The sequence below is a fragment of the Anabrus simplex genome, chromosome 2 (genome assembly GCF_040414725.1).
Source record: "Anabrus simplex isolate iqAnaSimp1 chromosome 2, ASM4041472v1, whole genome shotgun sequence".
In the NCBI taxonomy this organism is placed as follows: domain Eukaryota; kingdom Metazoa; phylum Arthropoda; class Insecta; order Orthoptera; family Tettigoniidae; genus Anabrus; species Anabrus simplex.
In genome coordinates, this window is record NC_090266.1 from 58,938,327 (window position 1) to 58,961,013 (window position 22,687).

The following is a 22,687-nucleotide window of genomic DNA, read 5'->3' on the forward strand; positions in this document are numbered from 1 at the left end:
GTATCGCCAGGTTCATTGGTATGGTGAATTTCTTCAGGAAGTTTATTCCTGACTTCGCTAATAGAGCGGCGCCCTTGAACCTTCTTCGTAGGAAAGGCATCAAATTCGAGTGGGGACCTTCTCAACAAGCCGCTTTTGAAGATCTTAAATTAGCTCTCTGTAATGCCCCTGTCCTTGCTATGCCTGATTTCTCAAAGAAATTCATCGTTCAAACCGACGCGTCGTCGTCGGCGGTAGCTGCAGTCCTTCTTCAAGAGACTGAACTAGGGAGGCAACCCATCGCCTATGCATCTAGGACTCTATCGGCTCAAGAAGCCAAGTATTCCATCTATGAGCTCGAAGGTTTGGCAGTCTTATTTGCCTTAGAAAAGTTCCGTCTCTATCTGGAACATGTCAAATTCGACCTGGAGACAGATAATCAAGCCTTAAGCTGGGTCTTAGGTAGGCCGCGTCGTACTGGTCGTATAGCCCGTTGGGCCATCCGAATTTCTGCCTTCCAATTCGATGTCAGGCATATCAGAGGGACCGAAAATGTTGTTGCCAATGGACTCAGCCGTATGTTTTCCAACGACGTCGAGACCCATGAACCGGGCGACAGTTCATCACCTCCCGAGTCCAAACTATTTGATGTTAATGCCATCTTAACAGATGTCCCCATGCTCTTTAGGGATATCGAGAAATACCAACGTGAAGATCCGACGCTGGCTCCGATAATGGAAACCCTTTCTTCTGGGGAACATGTCGTCCCTTATGTTCTGAGGAATGATGTTTTATGTTGCCCATCGAGGCATGATAAGATGATCAAGGTTTTTTTTTTTAAACCTAAGAATTTCATTTTTTGTCCGTATTGAACTGAGAAGGATGATAGGAAAAACTTAAAACGGTCCACCTTTTCAATACAATATTGAAAAGGTGGACCGTTTTAAGTTTTTCCTATCATCCATGATCAAGGTTGTCGTTCCAGCTGTTCTTGTACCTATGATCTTCAAGTACTATCATGAGACCCCATTAGGCGGGCATCTTGGTATCTTTAAAACTCGTGAAAAGATTCGTGAAACATTCATCTGGAAGGGTATGGACGGTGAAATCCGTGAACTAGTAAAAGCTTGTAAATCTTGTTTGCTTAGTAAACCCACCATGTCCACCAAGGTAGGCCTTTTGTCTTCGCATCAGGCTTCGCGCCCCATGGAACGCCTGTATATTGATTATGTAGGACCCTTCCCTCAGTCAAAGGGAAATGCCAACAAGTTCATCTTTGTATGCGTAGATGGTTTTACAAGATTTTCCTGGTTATTTCCGACTAAGCTGGCTACCGCTCAGTCCACCATTACTTGCCTAAATTCTATTTTTGCTTCTTTTGGTCCATGCCAATATATTGTATCTGATAATGCTAAGGCTTTTACATCTAATTTATTTCGTAAATTCTGCTTTGACCTGTCCATCTCTCATGTGACAACTTCTGCTTATTACCCTCAACCATCTCTGGCTGAACGGGTTAATCGTAATCTCAGGTCCGCGCTTATTGCCTATCATCATGAAGATCATTCTAGGTGGGACACGTCCCTGCATTGGTTAGCTTTTGCTTTGAATTCGGCGGTTCATGAATCTCATAAGTTTACTCCAGTTTCTTTGATGTTCAAGTTCGTTCCCAACACGCCGCTCTCTAACCTCTGGTCTCTGAGTGACATTCTACCTGAGACAATAGATCCGGATAACATTAAAGATCTTTGGAAGAAAGCTAAAGCCAATCTTAAGGTGTCTCATGAAAAGGTTAGGGAAAGATATGATCGTGGACGGAGACCCACCCATTTGAAGGTAGGCGACCAAGTGATGGTCAAGAATTTTGTCCCCGCGGGCAAGCTTGCTCCCAGATTTCATGGGCCATGTGTCATTCTCGATTTCCTTACGCCGTTTACGTTGTTATTAAGTAATCCAGCCACCGAGAGGATATTTAGGGTTCACCTGTCGCAGGTGAAACCTGTATAATTTCTGTGCTAACTTGCTTCATATAATCTTGAAAGGATTATGAAGGTTATATTTTTTTTGAGTTTTCACTTTTAAGGCATTCTGCCCCTTCTATAATATTTTTTTTATATTTAAGCATTTTTTGTAAACCTCCCCCGATTAGTTAAACTGCCATCCTGTCCTTACCACGGCCATTACCACGCTCCCGTCTCCTGCTCCACTACAACAGTGGCTTATGGGAATTAAATAAATATCTCCACGCCGCTGGCCCCTAAACCTCACCACAATGAATGTACCCTAAAATCATTCTGGTCCAACAGAAATTCTGCCGCCGAGCTTTAATGTTTCAGTGCCCCCGCAGCCGCGCGGCGCCGTACCGCTACTGGAATAGAGGAAGGGCCCCCTCTCCTCCAGCGAGGTCGACCAGTGTACGGCGAGCCGGAGCCCTCCTCCCGGCCAAGGCTGATGTGCGGCGTACGACCTGCTACTTGCCCGCAGCCTGTATATGTTCACCGCGGGCGCGGCGTGCTTCAACACCACTACTCCTCCCATAGTGCGGGCGAGCGGTATCTCAGGGTACTTGAGGGGTCCGAGCGGCCTCCTCTGGACACAAGCTGCAGCGGCCGGTCTGGCCATCCTATTTAATCAACTACATGGACATTTACTATCAGCAATTACTACACTTGGGAATTCTACTGCAATATTTGGTGGACTTAGAAAATTTTTCTTCACTTTCAAGTATTAAAAGTTTTTCTTCTGAATTCAATTCCTACAAACATAAAGACATTACTTCAGCTGTTACTACGAGAATTTTTGAAACTGGATCAAACCAAATTTAGTAAACTTTTATAAATGCTTCTGCAATTAATGTCTATATCAAGATCATAACTTGGAACTTATTTTGAAACAAAAGTTTATGTTCTTCTGTGTTACCCCTTGGAGGAACTTTTGGGGGGGGAGGTCTGTACCGGGCGGTACACCTCCACACCGCTAATTTAAAATTTTGCGCCAGTTGAAACTCCTCTGCTGGAGAAAGTCTGAACTTTATTTAAGGTGTTAATTTTCAAGTTTCTCAGAAGATGTCACTACTTGGAAATTTTGAAGTTTCTGAACTGGGTCGTTTTCGATGTATTTTTGTTTTACCTGTAGTAAGAAGTGTGAACTTTCTCTTCTAGAGGACACTACTGAAGAACTACAATGGTGCACCCTAGTGTGAAGTGAAAGAACTATGCTTTTGGAGAAATTTTGAATTCATAAGTTTGTTCTTTGTTAAATTTCTTTCAGTCATTGTTTAAGTTGGCAATATTAACCCTTTCTTCCCCCTTGTTTTGAATTTAGCCAATCCCGAATTTCTTGAATTAATTTTCCACCAATTATGTGTTTCTTCTTCATATAGTGTAGGGGTTTTCTTGGTTTGCCAATAAAGTTTTTGTGGGAGGGTGTTCTCATTCCCCAAACGCCTCGAACTTTCCGCGAGAGTATATAAACTGCTGATTTTAGGGTCTCCGGGCCACTTCAGTACCATCTTTCAGTGTGTAAAGTACATAGCAGGGGGCGGGTAGCGCCTCTTTCTTCGGGCAGCAGTTCAACAACAAGGTAATGGCCGTTTAATAACTTCTTTTCTTGCTAGCTCAGCAGTTTAACTCTCGGGGCGGGTCCGAAGCGTTTCCACCATGTAACTTTCCCTAAAATGTAAAGACACTTTGTATTTATTCTATCTTTTAAACTACATATTGGGATAGAGAGTGCTTAACCCTCTCGAGCTCCCACTCATATTGTTCTGAGGTGAACTTATTTTTCTCAACCGATTCTTCCGTAACAGTAATGTAAATTGTTTCTTTCTTAAGTCACCTCTTTAGTATGGGATTAGCCCTTGCATTAGCGGCCTAGTGCCAGATTAGGTTTTTAAACAAGTGTATTAGGAGTGCAGATCGCCTCCTCTCAAGTGGTTATTTTAGAGGTCATGTAATTAACCTTTTTCTTACTTAATAGGCCTCAGTAGGTTGGGTATTTTACCCCTGTATCTATGTCCTTAGAGGACAACTTGAAGGTGGAGTTTGGTGTGGCCTTTAATAGGCTTAATGTTGAGAGCGAGTGGCTCTTTCTTGAAAATTGAGTGTTGTATGCCTCGAGGAGGCTTTACTGTGTAATTGGGAGCAAGTGCTCCTGGGCATGATTGGGGTCTTCTGCCCCTTTGTTGAATTTCTGTATATCGTAAGATTGGGCTAATTGTTCATGTATTGTGGGTTTGGCTCTCGGAGCCCATCCTGTAACTCTGTAATTGTACATACTCGAATAGTGGCTTTGCTACTCTGTACCTGCCATGCTTGTTATTTCTTAATTTTGAAAAGAAAATATAACCTTGTTAAATTTTAAATTAACTTTAATTTCGTAGCCTGAGACCCGTTCACCCCCGCACCTTCTTTCACCTCTAACTACCACGGAAATCTCCGTAACAGTTACGATTCCCAGTTCATTATGGAAACGTGGAGACCTTGAGCAGCGTGATGACACAGTTTTCAAAAACTGGTTATAATCTAACAGTGGCTGTATAGGTGCTGTCATATGTTTTAGATGGTCATACTCACCATACCCTCATAATTTTAACGTTACATTTAAAATTTGCGTTATTAGGTGCATTCAAGTGTTGTATATAGATATACCTTATGTTCTACAAACCTCAAGCTGGACTATTTTCTCTTGTATCATACCTTAACAATTGCGTTACCTTCTCTGGTTTGCATTCATTGTTTTAACTTGTTACAATTTAACTTTTAACATTAGTCCTTGTATTTGCTGTCATGTGTTTTATATTTTAACTAGTCATAGTTTAACATTTGTGTTGCAGGTGCTATCATGTGTTATATATTGCTATTTGATAAGTTGTGTTTTGCTCAATTGATTCGTTGGCTGATGATGATGCGCAATGAGCGTTGAAACTAGTACCAATCTTCTTTAAACGTTATGTGATATATACTCACATCAATAAACATTCATTGTTTTGAAAAGGTGAACCTTTAACATTTTTCATTTTAATCCCAGTTCAATACAGAACAAAATGAACTTTCTAACTTTCAATAACATATTCTAGTTCAAATCTTGCCTATTTTAATGTCACTTTTTCCGTGTAATGTCGTCCACATTCCCTTAAACTTCAGTATCTGTCCATTGAATTGTATTTGAGGGTTATAAGTTGTTTGCTCATTGTTCAAGTGAAAGCAGGTGACCTCAGTTTTGGATATGTGAATACTTGGTGATTGAAACCAAACCAAACCAAACTTGGAGTGAACTGACAGAAAATGGAAGACTGGATATAGAAATTTTTAGATATAACTGGGGAGTGCCTTTTACCACCAGGTACAGAGATTGATATGGAATAAAGATGTACCAATGAAGGCTAAAAATGTAATCTGCAAGGGATATTGCTTACCTCTAATGAGATATGCAGCAGAAACGTAAACATTGACTCGGAGAGATGAGAGAGTAAAGTACAGGCAGCTGAAATGAAATTCTTGAGGAATATGGTACAGAAGACAAGGAGGGATAGAGTGAGAAATGAAGACATACAAAAAGAGTTAAATGTACTAAAATATATGACAAACTTGAACAGAACATATCAAGGGTTTTTGGACATGCAAAGCCGATGAAAGAATAAAGACTGCCTGGACGAACACCGGAAAGACAGATGACAGGGAAGAGAGGATGAGAGAGGCCAAGATTACCATGGATGGACTCTGTGAAGAACAGCATAGGAGAAAGGAACCTGGACTGGAACACAGTGTTGGATGAGGAATGGTGGAGATACAGACAAAGTGGAGAGGAACCATATTTGCCCCTAGCCGGTGTCAGCTGGAAAAGGGGAATTGATGATTGATTAATGGCATGGAATTACACGTTGGTATGTAATGGAAATATACATGGTGTGTGTAGAAAGTACAGTGAATGAACCATTATCACAATGGTAACATGTGGTAACACTGCGTGCATTCACATGTGAATAGAGGGACATCTTGAGAAGCGCCACGTCACGTTGAATGCATGGAGCTGAAGTACGTTACTCTGCTGTGGCCAGTTGACCATTGTGCATGTGAAGACTCATGTCATATCACAATGGAACAATGCTTAAGCATCAAGTTGTATTTCAAATTGGGAAAAAACAATGGCAATGTTGGTACAAGTGTACCAAACAGAAGCCATAAGCAGAAAATTTGTTTAAGACTAGTTCAAACGCTTTTGTGATGGTCAGGAAACTGTTGATGGTGTACCTCATCTGGTTCAACCATCAACAAGCTCAAGTGCATAAAACATCGAGCATGTGTGGCAGATACTAGCACAAAATCCTCCACTGTCTCTGAGAAGGATATCAGAGGAATTAGGAATTAGCAAGAACAGTGTGAACACCATCATTCACAACAATTTGGGTAAGTGGGAGATCTGTTCTGCATTTGTGCTGCCCACATTGACTGTTGATCAGAAGGTAACACAGATGGAAATTGCTTGAAGTTTCAGTGACACATGTGACCCAAGATCCATCTTTTCTGAAAACCACCATCTCATGTGATAAGAGCTGGTGCTACCATTTTGATTTGGAGACCAAGCGACAATCAGTGGCATGGTGTTTACCGGATTCCCCACATCCTGGGAGTTGCCTCCAAAAGTCCAGGGTCAAGACACTCTTGTTCGCTTTTTTCGCCAGCAATGGCATGATCCACCAGGAATTCACAACGGAGGGTCAAACTGTCAATGCCACATTCTATGAGAATATTTTGAAATGGTTACTGCTACGTATCTGGCATGTTTGGCCAGAGTTGTACAGGACCGGAAAGTGGAGTCTCCTCCACGACAGTGCCTGTTCACATACTGTGATCAGTGTGCGCAACTTCTTGGATAAGCAGCGCATGATTGTTCTCAAACAGCCACTGTGCTCTCTGGATCTGGTGCCTGCAGACTTCTTTTTGTTTCCCCGATGTGCTGACATACCGGGCATCCAAAGGCGTGTGACATCAGTACTTCAATTGATTCCAAAAGACGTCTTTGCTGCCAGTTTCTTTTAAGAATAGAATATGTCATTCTATTTTAATTAAGTTGTTTCTTTTTCAAGTATAATTCTGTTACCATGTGTTTCCTCTTTCAGATAGTTTATAAATTTATTACTCCAACTTAGTTTTGACAGACTGAAGAACCTAACAGTTATAAATTAACTGATTCAAAACTTAAAAGAGATGGCTTTATATATTACAAATTGTCCATAATGATTATGTAAAATGAAGAACCATTGTCTTTTACGTTTTAAAACAAAGCATGCATTTTGAAATCTTGCCAAAACATACTTATACAGATGGCCTATAGATTGTGACCGTATCTCGAAGGAAAACAGATTTAAATACATTCCATAACCACTCTCTTTCCTTTCTTCCAACTACTGGTAAGTTGAAGGAGCAGTTGTTTGGCATACCTGCCAACTTTTAGAAATCAAAAATAGGAAGATTTTTTAATTCTTGGATTTTATCCCGTGAACACAAATGCACTGAAATACACGAAACTACCACATATAAAACAGATCAATATGTCTCGTACATTATTAACACACGACTTTGGCAGGGGGAAAAGCACAAAACCGCAAGAAAAATCACGTGGCCTACAACTCTGCCGAAACTATGCACAGAAACGATGTTAACAGCGCGGGAACAAGAAATTATCTTTTGTCCCGATGAGGGGAGTCGCTAGCGCGCGCTAGCCTCTCTCGCTTGTAGGACGATTGCCGTCCCGAATTCCCAGCTGTAAAACACTCACGATGCAGTAGTGAGTGAGAAACACAATACACGAAGGCGACGGACGATATACTTACCAAATAAATACACTTGAAAATGAGATTGCGTAAATTACACAAGCACACAACAATTTATCCTAGGGGAAGAATATTGGCCATACCAAGGTTGTATTAGTCAAAAATAGGAAGAAATAAAAGTAAATCGGAAAATCGGAAGAAGAGTTAAAAAACGGGAAGTTTCCGGGTGAATCGGAAGGGTTGGCAGGTATGGTTTGGTAATCGTTTATTTTCGGTAGTGCACTTCCTTGGCATAGATAATGCAACTCGGCATGTCCTGTTTGGCTACATGTTGCATGTGTTGTGTATTTTTTTAAATATGTTATATCGTTACTTTCAGCAGTTTGAGTGTAAATCTGAAATATGTATGTACTGTAGTGGATCTTTTGTTGTTCTGTTTTTTATGGATGTATGAAGTTGTTGGAGTCCTTCTTCTTCTCCTTCTTCTTCTTCCTGTCTTGTCCTCCTAGAATGTTGGCGATCAGTAGTATGATCTGTTTCTTATCCATGGTTGTTCTAAGCACTGAAACCGTATTTAGCTCAAACCATTGGCTTAAATTAATGAGCTGCGATATTCTTCTCTGCCCAGGACCACGTCTTTAATTAATTTTGCCTTGGAGTATTACTTGTAATAGATAGTACTTCCTGTTTGTATCAAATGACCAAAGTATTCAAGTTTGCTTCTTGATGGTATTGAGAATTTCATGTTGTTGTTCATACATTGCAAAACTTCTACATTGGTAATTTTGGCTGTTCAAGATGTTTTGAGTATCCTTCTGTATGTCCATATTTCAGATGTCTTCGTCTCTTGCACAAGGTGTCAGGTAGTGTCCAAGCTTCGACGCAGTATAGAAGAATGCTGAATACTGAAGTAGTCTAGTGCGAATTGCGTCAGCAACTGTGATATCGGTTGACTTAGCTTAGTTTTACTGTGCCTCGTTTTATCTTATGCATTATTTTGCTGGTGTAGAAAAGTTTTACAAATTTTCATTCCATAAAGTTTGCAGGTATGTTCACGATGGAAGAAAATATCCAAACACCAAGAAGGGGTTGTGCTAGATTAATGAAGGTTGGTAGGTGTGTTTTAACATCTGAGAGATGATGTTGATTCAAATTTCCCGCACATTGCATTAGCGTGACGCTAGTGGTGACCCCATGACGTTTGCTGGTGTAGAAAAGTTTTACAAATTTTCATTCCATAAAGTTTGCAGGTATGTTCACGATGGAAGAAAATATCCAAACACCAAGAAGGGGTTGTGCTAGATTAATGAAGGTTGGTAGGTGTGTTTTAACATCTGAGAGATGATGTTGATTCAAATTTCCCGCACATTGCATTAGCGTGACGCTACTGGTGACCCCATGACGTTGCACATCAGGTTTGCTTTAAATACGGGCTGTACTGTGCGAGAGCATTAATTACCTGTGAATTTGGATGGTGTGACTGTGAAGGGTCAAGAATGCCTTTACGACGATGAAGAGGCCAGTATCACCAGTTCACTGCGGTTGAACGAGGCCGTACAATAGGGCTATGTGAAAGTGGATATTCCTTCCACACTATTGCAGAATGACTTGGCTGGCATGTCTCCACTGTGCATGCGTGCTGGCAGCAGTGGTCACGAGAAGGTACGCTCGCTAGAAGACCGGGCTACAGACGTCCCCGTGGCACCACCGAAAGGGAGGACCGCCATATTCTGCGTAGGACTGTGACACAGCGATCTCAGTCTTCAGCAGTAATTCGAGTGGCATTTGGCACCACTGATGCAACGAACTGTTCAAAATTGGTTACTTGAAGGACAGCTCCAAGCCAGATACCCTGCAGCGTGCATTCCACTTACCCCAAACCACTGCCTTCTGCGACTTCAGTGGTTTCAAGCAAGAGCTCATTGGAGGATGGAGTGGAGGTCCGTTGTCTTTTCCAATGAAAGCTAGTTCTGCCTTGGTGCCAGTGATGGCCGAGTGTTGGTTAGGAGGAGGCCAGGTTTGCGCCTGCATTCCACTTGTCTGCGGCCTCGACACACTGGCCCTACACCGGGAGTTCTGGTCTGGGGAGCAATTTCCTATGTCAGGTGGAGCACTCTCCTGGTTATCCCATGCATCCTAACTGCAGATGTGTGCGTCTGTCTGGTGATTTGACCTGTTGTGCTGTCATTCATGAACAGCATTCCCGGGGGTGTTTTTCAACAGGATAATGCACGCCCCCACGTCGCTGTCGTAACACAACGTGTCGACATGTTGCCTTGGCCTGCTTGATCCCCCGATCTGTCCCCAATTGAGCATATATGGGACATCAATGGGCGACAACTCCAGCATCATCCACAACCGGCATTAACCATCCCTGTATTGACCGACCAAGTGCAACAGGTATGCAACTCCATCCCGCAAGCTGACATCCGGCACCTGTACGATACAGCGCTTGCAAGTTTGCATGTCTTTATTCAACAGTCAGGCGATCACACCAAATATTAATGGACCAGTGGCTCCATGGCTAAATGGTTACTGTGCTGGCCTTTGGTCACAGGGGTCCCGGGTTCGATTCCCGGCAGGGTCGGGAATATTAACCATAATTGGTTAATTTCACTGGCACGGGGGCTGGGTGTATGTGTCGTCTTCATCATCATTTCATCCTCATCGCGATGCGCAGGTCGTTCATAGGTGTCAAATCAAATGGCCTGCATCTGGCAAGCCGAACTTGTCCTCCGACACTCCCGGCACTTAACGCCATACGCCATTTCATTTTCAATGGACCAGCATGGCACATTTGCATTGGTTTTTCTCACGTGGATATTAACCTGTAGACTTGTACCTTTAATCAATTAAATATGTTACCTCGTCAAATATATTGCCAAAATTTCTGTATTCTACATTTCCTTATTTCATGGTATTTGGATATTTTTTTCTGCCATTGTATATGACTTGATTTGTTGCTTGTTTGTTTAAATATTACTTTCTATATAAAATCAAATCTATTCTATTTATCCCTCCCCACCTCTAAGATATACAGAGCAATCACATTACTTTAGTATTTATTTTTTAAAGGTCAAATTCGTGTCTCATCCTGCTAGAGAGTTATCTGTTTGTACTCTTCACATTTTTCCTTCTTTTCCAGAACGTGCTGTAGTTGAAGAGCCTTCTTATGAGTTTAATATTGTGTTGGATTATTCTACAAGTGAGAATCAGATTGCACCTTCTAGTTCTTCTCAGCATAGCTCTGACCTTGAAACGTCATGGAAAAAAATTGATATACCTGATATTGTACTGAAATTCTTTGAGAGCCATTGCTGGTTGTTATCGGTCTTAGTGCATAAAATTCATTGGGATAAAGAGTTTTCTAGTTCGGTCAGTGAAGTGAAAAGTCAAGAGCTTGATGATCGAACGAGGTATTTAAGTCAACTTTTTTCTGCTGAATGGGTGGCCATCTTGAAACCAATGTACCAAGATAATTCTGTAATTACTGCCTTGCATCCAGAACCACATGATGAAATTCTCTGGAAGTGTTTGAACAAAATCCTTCAAGATCGACAATGGAAGTTATGCCAGGAACTACTGTGGGCTCTGCCTGAAACAATGTTGCACTCAGATTCAAAACTTCAGGCTGTAAATGATGATGTTCTATGCGAACTTGCTTCCAAACTACCAGACAAAGGTACAAGAATGTGAATTAGAATTATCATTGTGTTCTTCTCGTGATGATATTATGTGGACTGAAGTATGTTTGTTGTTGTTGTTAGATTGCCCCAATCCTTGGTGGTTCTTTCATCACATTGGGGACATCTCCAGACAAGCAGAGTGTGCCTTAAATAATTTACCATTGTGGCCTGGATCTGCCTGCACAGAAGCTTTAAGAGCCATGTTGGAGGACAACTGTAGGAACCTATCAAAAATTACTCGACTTCAGTTGGAACTCAATCTTCATAAGATCCAGATATATAATCAGGTAAGTTAACTCTGTTTTCATTCATATTAATTGTAACTGTCTTTTTTACAATCATCAATTAATGAGTATAATTACATGTTACAAACTGCTGAAGATGTTTAAACAAAACAAAACAAAACAAAAAAAGGAATATTACTTCCTATTTACCACAACTGAATTTCAAAACAAAACGGACCTAACCTTCATAACCTACAGTACGTAACGGACCATACACCAAGAGTATTCAAAGTAAAATTTAAAGAATTGTCACTAACCTTGATTAATTCCAACTAACACCAAACGAACAATATTTAGTGCACTAACTGGGTGTAAGTGATTTACATACATAATTAATCACTTATACTAAGTATTAACTATTTCATCACTATGAAAACACAGAGCACCTTCAACTGCTAACACTGTGTCATTGTATCGCTCAATCTCCTTAAAGACGCTGTGTTAAGGTATTGGAATTACACTGCCCGACAAATTTGAAGCACCCAGAAGGGGAGGAGGAAACGAAATTAAACTTCACGTGTTGAGAGGATATGTGATATTTTTAGTGACTACAAAATCGAGTCAGATTTACAGAGAACTTGGCAGTACGAGCCCACTTACCAGTATAACGTTGTGCTCCGTCTGGCCTGGATGCAATCTTCATAAAAGGAAAGAAAAATTCCACCTAATCAATACATTTATTTTCTTGTAAAGTATTACAATCTAATTTAATTTTAACACAACGCTTAGAAATTTGTAAGTTTTTTAGATAAGTTTTCACTGAAAATTATGAAACAATACATCATGAAGGTCTTTCAGAGGTATAAGATAGAAATGCAAATGTGATTCTGATATAGCTGAGGATGACCTATGAAGGGTCGAAACCGGTCCTAGATTGTAATACTTTACAAGAAAATAAATGTATTGATTAGGTGGAATTTTTCTTTCCTTTTATGAAGATTGGTAAATGTCAATACGGAAAATGAAATTCATAAATCAAGATGGCCTGGATGCATGCGCTGATTCACGTGGGAAGGGTGTTATAAAGCTCTTGTATCCTCTCCAGAGGTAAACTGGCCCACAACTGTTGTAACGAGTCCTTGATATCCTGGATACTGGCACTGGGACAGAGTTGACATCAGAACTGGTCCCACACATGTTTTATCGGGGACAGATCTTTTTTTTTTTTTGCTAGGGGCTTTACGTCGCACCGACACAGATAGGTCTTATGGCGACGATGGGATAGGAAAGGCCTAAGAGTTGGAAGGAAGCAGCCGTGGCCTTAATTAAGGTAGAGCCCCAGCATTTGCCTGGTGTGAAAATGGGAAACCATGGAAAACCATCTTCAGGGCTGCCGATAGTGGGATTCGAACCTACTATCTCCCGGATGAAAGCTCACAGCCACGCGCGGGGACAGATCTGGGGGACCTTGCTCGCCACGGAAATACCTCAACATCATGCAGACAGTTCGTAGAGACATGTGCTGTGTGTGGACAAGCATTGTCCTGTTGAAAAATGGCACCACGATACTGTTGCATGAGTGGTAACACATGAGGAAGCTGGATGTCCATGACGTACTGTTGTGACCTAAGAGTTCTCTTGATCACTACCAGCCAAACCTGAAGTCATACCCGATGGCTCCCCACAGCATGACACCAGAGTAACACAGCTGTGCCTTTCCAAAATATTGGAAGAATGGGACCTTTCCCCAGGTCGTTACCATACTTGCAGACGGTGGTCATCCGGGGTAGTGCAGAACCGCGATACATTGCTGAGCTTAATGCGATGCCAGTCATCAGCAGTCCATGCTTCTTGGTGACGGTACCACTCCAAATGCAGCTGTTTGTGTTGTAGTGTTAATGGAAGCCTAAGCATGGGATGGTAATTTCCTAGTCTGGTTGCTGCTAGTCTCTGACCAACAGTCCGGGATGACACAGAATGTTGCATTGAGTCCATTACTTGTTCTCAAATGGCAGGTACAGATGTGAAGGGGTTACAATATGTTCGGTGCACGATATGGCAATCCTCCCTTATGGTAGTCGGACGTGATCGACTGGAGCCTTCACAATGAGTATGCCGGCCCTCACGTTCTCATGCAGTCCAACATTGGGCCACTGTCCCAGCTGAATGCCCCACAAATCTAGATATTGCACAATTCGACCAGCTAGCCAAATGGAGACCCACAGTGAGGCCCCTTTCAAAGATCTGTCAACTGCTGATATCGCTGTCTCAGGAGTACATGTCATCTCTATGTCCTTCACAGTGATCACTCAACATCTTATATACACTGCCAGGCCTGGTAACAACACTAAACACGAACAACACTAATGCACTCTGGTGGCCATTCTACCTGTCACAGAGAATTGCAACTCTAATCATTTACGTACTCGCTGATAGCGTGTACATGTATGAAGTTACATTGACATCCGACCATTTCTTCTGGGAGTTTCAATTTCTTTGTCAGGCAGTGTATTTAAGTTTCATGTGAGTTATTATGCAATTGCATTTAATGATTATGCTACATTATGCGTTATAGAAAGAGCCTCCGTGGCTCAGGCGGCAGTGTGTCGGCCTCTCACCACTGGGATCCTTGGTTCAAATCCTGGTCACTCAATGTGATATTTGTCCTGGACAAAGCGGAGGCGGGACAGGTTTTTCTCTAGGTACTCTGGTTTTCCCTGTCATCTTTCATTCCAGCAACCCACTCTACAATAACTTAATTTCATCTGTCAGTCCTTAATCATTGGCCCAGAGGAGTGCAACAAGCTTCGGCAGCTGGCACAATTCCTATCCTCGCCGCAAGATGGGGGCTTCATACATGCCATCCCTGACCCGGTCACCGATTGGAAAACAGGTTGTAGGTTTTCATTTCATTATGCGTTGTCTGTCTGTTAGGTCATCAGCCCAGAGGCTGGTTGAATCCTCAAATAGCACCACTGAAGGTTATGCGGTTATAAGGAAACCCCAAAAACCAATGGCAGCACCAAAATGAGGCGTACTAGGCAAGATGAGGAGTGAGGTAGTTTGCCATTGCTTTCCTCACTGAGTCAGAAAGTACTAGTGCAGCACGACTGACCCTATGAGCAGCACATTACTCAGCACTACCCATACCCCAGCAACTTCCATATTGTCACAGTCATGAATGTTGACTGGGACTTCGGTGGAAGCTACACTTTACTCTGGCCTGTGCCAAGAGATGGATGCAAAAGTACTGTTTTCACCATGAAATGACAGCAGGCTTCATTATGCGTTATAGAATAAGTTTCGGTATATTCTGTAAATCTTATGTGAATTACTATAGAGCGTTCCAACCTTAAATTGCAGTACAGCAGTAATGGGATAATTCCATCTCTTTCCTTGTCCCATGTTTTGTGGGTAGCGCTGTCCTACTCTAATGCAGCGGGTTTGCCAAATATCCCTAAATTAGAATGTTATGGGTCAAAATGGGTGAATATCGTGTTATGTACAGAATTTCAAGGCGCATTTGATGCCGTTAACAAAAAAAAATGTAAAAAAATGATTTAGTGTGAAAATGGTAATATAATGAAAAGTTTCGCCAAATGCAAAATCTTCACTGCATAGAACTTATCGTGTCATAACTCCTATTTTATATTCATAATTTTCCTAATTTTTACACTGCTGGTAAGGAAACATTTCCGCTCGATGTAGATAAGTTTATTTTTAAATTTAAATGATAACAAAATGCAGTATACGCGTTTATTTTCAGACATGTTCAGGAAATTTTATGTGCAGGCACGAAAAATTCAGTCGCTGGCCAGCGTCTTTCCTATTGAATTTGCATGGGGGGTGAAAGCGAGGCAAATGGTCTTCAGATATGGAAGTTATTTTTAAAACAATCCTGAAGTTCTTATTTTGCTTAGTTCTTAATTTGTGACAGGAAGAATATCTCCTTGAATTTTGGATTCGTGCGTGACTCGGCTGGCTGGCTGTCTGGCTGAAGTACCGGTAATGATCACCCAAGCATGCGCTTTTAACATTTCCAGACAGTCGCATGCAGTGCAGTGCTAACTTCATCAGTAGTATGTATAATAGTGATTAAATACATATCGGTGACACATGTACAATTCGTGAGGGAAAGTGTATTTCGTTTGTGTGGTTTGTGAGTTCGTGCTCGTGCGTGCGGATCTAATTTCAAAGAAAAAGTGCAGAAGGATCATGGCGTGATTAAAGCAAAGCAAATGGTCTTCGGATATGGAAGTTATTTTTAAATCATACCTCAAGTCCTTATCTCGTTATCTCTTAATTTATGACAAGGAGAACGTCTCGTTTGTTTACGTTTCACGAGTGACTCGGTTGGCTGAGCTTTTAAATATACTGACAGCCGTGTGCAGTGGTGTTTATTTAATCAGTATTATACGATTGGTTAAATAAAGATCAGTGATATATATATATAATATTTAATGGCATGTGGCCTCCGAAGAGGTCGAGTGCAGGTCTTTCAAGTTGGCGCCACATAGGCGACCTGCGCGTCCGTAAGAATGTGGCCCTACCTGTGATGAATTCTAATGCTGAAGACGGCAGACACACCCAACCCCCGAGTAATTGGAATTAACCAATGAAGTTTAAAATCCCCGACCCGGCCAGGAATCGAACCGGGGCCCTCTGGACCAAAGGCCAGCACGCTAATCATTTAAGCCATGGGGCCGGACAAGATCAGTTATAAATGTATAGTTTTTGAGGACAAGTGGATTGTGTTTGTTGTGTTTGTGTAGTCTGTGTAGTTGTCAGTTCGTGCTCGTGCGGGGGGTTCTTAGTTAGAAGAAAAAGTGCAGGAGGATGTACAATGGATCGTCAAATTAAAAAGAAACGTTCCGTAGGTAAACTCAGGGGAAAAGAATGCAGTATTATAATGAGTGTCGTGGATTATTTTTTCAAGACTATGGATATGAGCAGCGCAGTCAGTGAAACAGCTAAAGCTACAGGTTGTTCCGAAAGAACAATCTATGCTATAAGGAAGGAACACACACGTGGTCCTTTGCAAACTCCCGCAAAAAAAAAAAAAAAAAAAGAGAGAGGACGGCAGAAAAATGCAAGGAGAATTTAATATGATGAAATTGTGGAGTGCGTCGGGTGGTTCACTCTCTTTTATTTGCCAACACCACCGACATTGAACGTGATTTTGAGTCGGGTAAATGGAGAAGATTCTTTGCCGCGATTTTCCAAAACTACATTGTATCGCTTCTTACGTGCTATAGGCTTCCGTTATTTAAGACGGGGTAATAGGGCAGCTTTCATTGAAACCGATGAAATTATTAATTGGAGGCACAGATATCTCAGGGAGATAAAATGTTTGAGGGCACAAAATAAAGCTATAATTTACACAGATGAATCGTGGGTAAATATTGGGCAGACAGTGACAAAAGAATGGAAGGATACGACAGTGAAAAGTGCACGGTAGGCCGCCATTGAAGGGGTGAGTTCGGGACTTAGGCCACCGAAAAGCCGAGGACCGTGATTTGCCTTAGTCCACGTGGGTAATGAACATGGTTTTGTTCCTAATGCTGAACTAACATTTTTATGCCATAAAAACATAAGACAATTGGGCAAATTACGTGAACGAAGTAAAGAAAAATGAAAGATATTTGTGGAAAACAGACGAATTACAGGACGATGTCGACGATGAAAAGTTTTTAATACGGTACGACTTTCTTCATCGTCCGGATCATCCCGAACCCGGTTAACCAGGTTAATCCAGAGGGGGAACAAGGCCTTGCAGAAAGGATAGAAGGTGTACATCCAATGTCTGAGAGCAACGCCAGTGATTAAGGTATGTTGTATTTATTTTACCATCCTACAAATATTAATTTATGAATGAATGAACTTAAAATTACAAAATTACAAACGAAAAATGTGGAACTGTGGTGCCCTGTTTGAGTCACACTAAAGCGTGATCTTCATGAGTTGATTTCGCAACAGCGCGCTCCATCTTTGCTGTACTGCAATTTAAGGTTGGAACGCTCTATATCTGACCGCATTGCAATTATTATACTGTATTATGCTGTTCGTGTTGGGACATTCTAAGTTTTGTGTTGTGTGAATTCCTACACAATTGAGTTTCACTACTCATAAGTAATCCTTAAATTTCAAGGGATGTTTTTGGTAATTTTTAAAAAAATATTTAGTCCTCTTCCTTCATTATCATGCAGCTTCTTTTTTTCTTAGGTAGGTTCTTGTAATATATTGTTTTCATGTAATTCTTTTGTAGTATTGTAGTTGCATGTTTTAATCATTCATTGCTGTGCTTCTGTAAGCAAGCATTGCCACCATAATATTTTGCAGTGTCAATAAATACATACATACATACATACATACATACATACATATTCATTTTAGACTGTTATGCCTTTCAGCATTCAGTCTGCAAGCCTCTGTACATTTACTAAATGCTGCCAAAATCCTCTGTTTGTAACTAGTTCTGTGGCCTCGTTTGGTTCTAAACGTCTTATCTTTAAATCATTAGAAACTGAGTGTAACCACCATCGCCATCATCATCATCATCATCATCATCATCATCATCATCATCATCTCCCTCTACTTCTCTTACTCTCCATGGCCGAGTCCATTATTCTCCTAGACAACCTAACCCCCTCCATCCGCCTCACATGACCCCACCATCAAAGCCAGTTGATTACTACAGCTTCATCGATCAAATTCACCTAACTTAGCCTTTATCTCCTTATTCCAAGTACTCTCCTGTTCTCACCTGTTTGTATCAGTGATCATTGTTGCTACTTTCACGTGTGTTACTTCTGACTTATGGCTAATATCCTGAGTCCACCCACCTTTCATTCCCGTAAATCAGAGTTGGTCTGAAAACAGACCGTGTAAAGATAGTTTCATCCTGGAGTCGACTTCCTTCTTACAGAATATTGTTGATCACAACTGTGAACTCACTGCTTTAGCTTTGCTGCATCTTCATTCAGTCTCACTTAACTATACTACCATCATTGGAGAATGCACCATCCTAAGTACTTTAAATTATCTACCTGTTCCAGGTTTGTATTCCCAACATGACATTCACTTCCCTTAGGTCTCTTACCTACTAACATCACTTTAATCTTGGGGAGGCCTATTTTCAACTTCCAAGATATTAGACTGCAGGTTTTCAGCACAATCTGCCATTAAGACTAAGTCATCGGCATAGGCTAAACTGCTTACATTTCCACCTAACTGAATCCCTCCCTGCCATTTTGTACCTTTCAGTACATGATCCATCTCACTTAACTTTACTATCATGAAAACTATGAAAAACAAAACATGAAGATCATGGCCTTGTTTAACCCCACAAATTAATTCTACCATCAATTCTCATTGCAGCCCAATTGTTAACATAATTTTTTTTTTTGCTAGTAGCTTTACGTCACACCAACACAGATAGGTCTTATGGCGATAATGGGATAGGAAAGGCCTAGGAGATGGAAAGAAGCAGCCGTGGCCTTAATTAAGGTACACCCCCAGCATTTGCCTGGTGTGAAAATGGGAAACCACAGAAAACCATCTTCAGGGCTACCGACAGTGGGATTCGAACCCACTATCTCCCAGATGCAAGCTCACAGCCGTGCGCCTCTAACTGCACGGCCAACTCGCCCGGTAATTGTCAACATAAATGCCTTTGATTGCTTTTAATAATTTGTCCTAAATCCCATAGTCCCCCAGTATGGCGAACATATTTTCCCTCGGTACTCTGTCACATGCCTTCTCTGGATCTATGAAACATGCAGATAACTGCCTATTCCTCTCGTAGCATTTTTCAGTTACCTGGTTCACACTGAAAATCTTATTCAGACAGCCCTTTTGTGGTCTGAAACCACACTTGTTTTCATCCAACTTACTCTCAACCACTGATCGCACCCTCCCTTCCAAAATGCCTGTAAAACCTTACGCAGTATACTGATCGATGAAATACCTTGATAGTTGTTGCAATCCTTCCTATTAGATTGCTGATAGATAGGTGCCTGCCTTCTCACTATATTTCACCATTTCAGGTCTAATTTATTCTATTCCTGCTGCTTTATGACAATGACTTTCTCAAGCATAATTTCACCATCATTGTTGAGCAAGCTGGCCATGCAGTTAGGGGTGCGCAGCTGTGAGCGTACATTCAGGAGATAGTGGGTTCAAACCTCACTGTCGGCAGCCTTGAAGATGGTTTTCCGTGGTTTCCCATTTGCACACCAGGCAAATGCTGGGGCTATACCTTAATTAAGGACACAGCCGCTTCCCTCCCACTCCTACCCCTTTCCTCTCCCATCATCACCATCAGACCTATGTGTGTCGGTGCAATGTAGAGCCAATTGTAAAAAAAAAAAACCTATCTCTTTCTGGTTATCTTCCCCCACCGAACTCTGACCACATCCGGATACACCGTTTTTGCTGACTCAGCCTATTCTATTTTCTTCCATAAGCCCCACTAATATCGGTAGCTCCCCATCGAATCCCATTTCACCTGCCAAGTTGTTTCCAAGGAGTCCCCTGCGTGTCAAATGACTGTGGGACTCCGTTACTCCCATAGGTCCGAAGCTTGCTTAAAATACGAGCTTGGTAAATTCTGTGATAAAGGATGATACCCTATTTACACATAGTCTCAGTGAAGATCTCTCATCTTACTGGTTAGCAACTATGGTGCATTGTATAGTCCTAGCCACGTGAACACAAGGAGGGCTATCACTCAGAATATGTCTGAAGTGCCTATTCTTATTCCCTAGCAACTGGTATTCCGCCTCTAAGGACAACTTACTTGGCCACTCATCTGTTGCCCATGGTTCACCAACTAGGACATTACTACAGTAACCCACCCCATGAACGACCTAATAATAATAATAATAATAATAATAATAAGGCCGAGGACTAGAGGCATGATTTTTTTGCATTAATTTTTTAACGATTTCGCGAGAAGGATATTAATCTTTGCGTTATTTCGCGAAATAGATATTGCCGTATCACTTTAATTTCGATTTTATGAAATTCTAAAATTATTCATTAAAGGTTTCATTACTATCACTGATCGTTGATTGTGGAGGTTTAATTGATAGACTGTACATACCTGGTAGATACTTTTGAAGCCATGTCCGGACTGCAGGGTCGTCTACCTTCTCCAGCGGGATGTTGGCTTTGAGTAGCATTGCTGTTGTTTCGTGAATACATTATATTTTTTCACTCTTAGCTTTCTTTTGCATATCTAATGAGAGTTCTATTGTTGGCTGCCGTTTCACTGTTCGAGTGCTAAATTTACGTTCTGAATGTTCCTTATTTTTAAAACAATGTTTTGAGACAGTATCTTTTTTCTCCCACTCGATACGAACATTACAAAATTTACACATTAAAATATTGCTTTCCGAAACGTATAAACCTTCACTCGTAAATTGTTTAGCTCTGCTGTACACCGTAAGGCTGGTTTCACACCAAGGAAGTCTTTACAAGTCAATCCAGTCACGTCTGGGTACGTCTAGGTCCATCACAGCCAAGCCTGTCTAGTTAAGTCCTGTGGTTTCAAACCAAGCACGTCCAGTCCAGTCATATCCCCAGAAGAAAGGAAAGGTGTGGATAGAATTCAGTGTTCCTTCTGCCTTGGAAATGGAAGTTGAGCTAGTTAAATTTATAGTTTTGCGCCGGATAGTTCACCGAAATAAAAGCAAGATCGCGATTGTGGGTTCATCCGATTAATTTCAGAAGGGATATCTATAGTGCTTTCTCTCATTTGTTTCCTGACTTGATGAACGATCCGTTCAAATTTTATATTTTTTTCCGAATGGGGTATGAAAGTTTGTGAAGCTTAATGACCTGGATCGAAAGAAGGTGAAAAGAAAAACACCAACAACGTAAGGCAAGCTGATATAAGTACCAACATAGTTGGAGATGTGTGGGATCTGGTAAATGCAGCATGGGTGAAGTTTAAGAAAGCAGAGATTGTTATTAGTGGAATACTGTGTAGGAGGGATACTGACTGGAGGGTGATTGGGGATTTAAATGAGACTATGGAGTGGGTATGTGGGATATATATTTACCAGATATTGTAATAGGAGTTGAATCATGGCTGAGAAATGAAATAATGGATGCAGAAATTTTCTCACGGCACTGGAGTGTGTATCGTAGAGATAGGATAGGAAAGGTGGGAGGGGGAGTTTTCATTCTGGTGAAAGAAGAATTTGTAAGCTACGAAAAAGTTAAAGATGAGACACATGAAATTCTAGGTGTAAGGCTCATTTCTCAAGATAATAGGCAACTTGATATATTTGGAGTGTACAGATCAGGAAAGGGTAGCACTGATGCGGATTCGGAATTATTTGATAGGATAGTCGGCTATGTGGGAAACGACATGGAAAGAAATGTGATTGTAGCGGGAGATCTGAATTTGCCAGATGTAAATTGGGAAGGAAATGCGAACAACAAGAAGCATGACCAACAAATGGCAAATAAGTTAATATGGGAAGGACAGCTGATTCAGAAAGTGATGGAACCAACCAGAGGGAAAAATATCCTGGATGTGGTGCTGATAAAACTAGATGAGCTCTATAGGGAAACTGAAGTAATAGATGGTATTAGTGATCATGAAGCTGTTTTTGTGGTAGTTAAAAATAAATGCGATAGAAAGGAAGGTCTTAAAAGTAGGACTGTTAGGCAATACCATATGGCTGATAAAGCAGGTATGAGGCAGTTTCTAAAAAGTAACTATGATCGGTGGAAAACGGTAAATAAAAATGTAAACAGACTCTGGGATGGGTTTAAAGAAATTGTTGAGGAATGCGAAAACAGGTTTGTACCTTTAAGGGTGGTAAGGAATGGTAAAGACCCACCTTATTATAATAGAGAAATAAAGAGACTAAGAAGGAGATGCAGACTGGAAAGAAATAGAGTTAGAAATGGCTGTGGAAGTAAGGAGAAATTGAAGGAACTTACTAGAAAATTGAATCTAGCAAAGAAGGCAGCTAAGGATAACATGATGGCAAGCATAATTGGCAGTCATA

At 41.2% G+C, this 22,687-nt stretch overlaps 1 protein-coding gene across 1 annotated transcript in view; it reads left to right on the forward strand.

Annotated features, from left to right (window-relative positions):
• Sptz (Spastizin) overlaps window positions 1-22,687 on the forward strand; it is a 713,541-nt gene that overhangs the window by 423,085 nt on the left and 267,769 nt on the right. Inside the window, exons 21-22 of the mRNA XM_067139843.2 lie at window positions 10,899-11,435; window positions 11,521-11,726. Of these exons, the coding sequence (XP_066995944.2) occupies window positions 10,899-11,435; window positions 11,521-11,726 (743 nt within the window). The remainder of the gene's footprint in view (window positions 1-10,898; window positions 11,436-11,520; window positions 11,727-22,687) is intronic.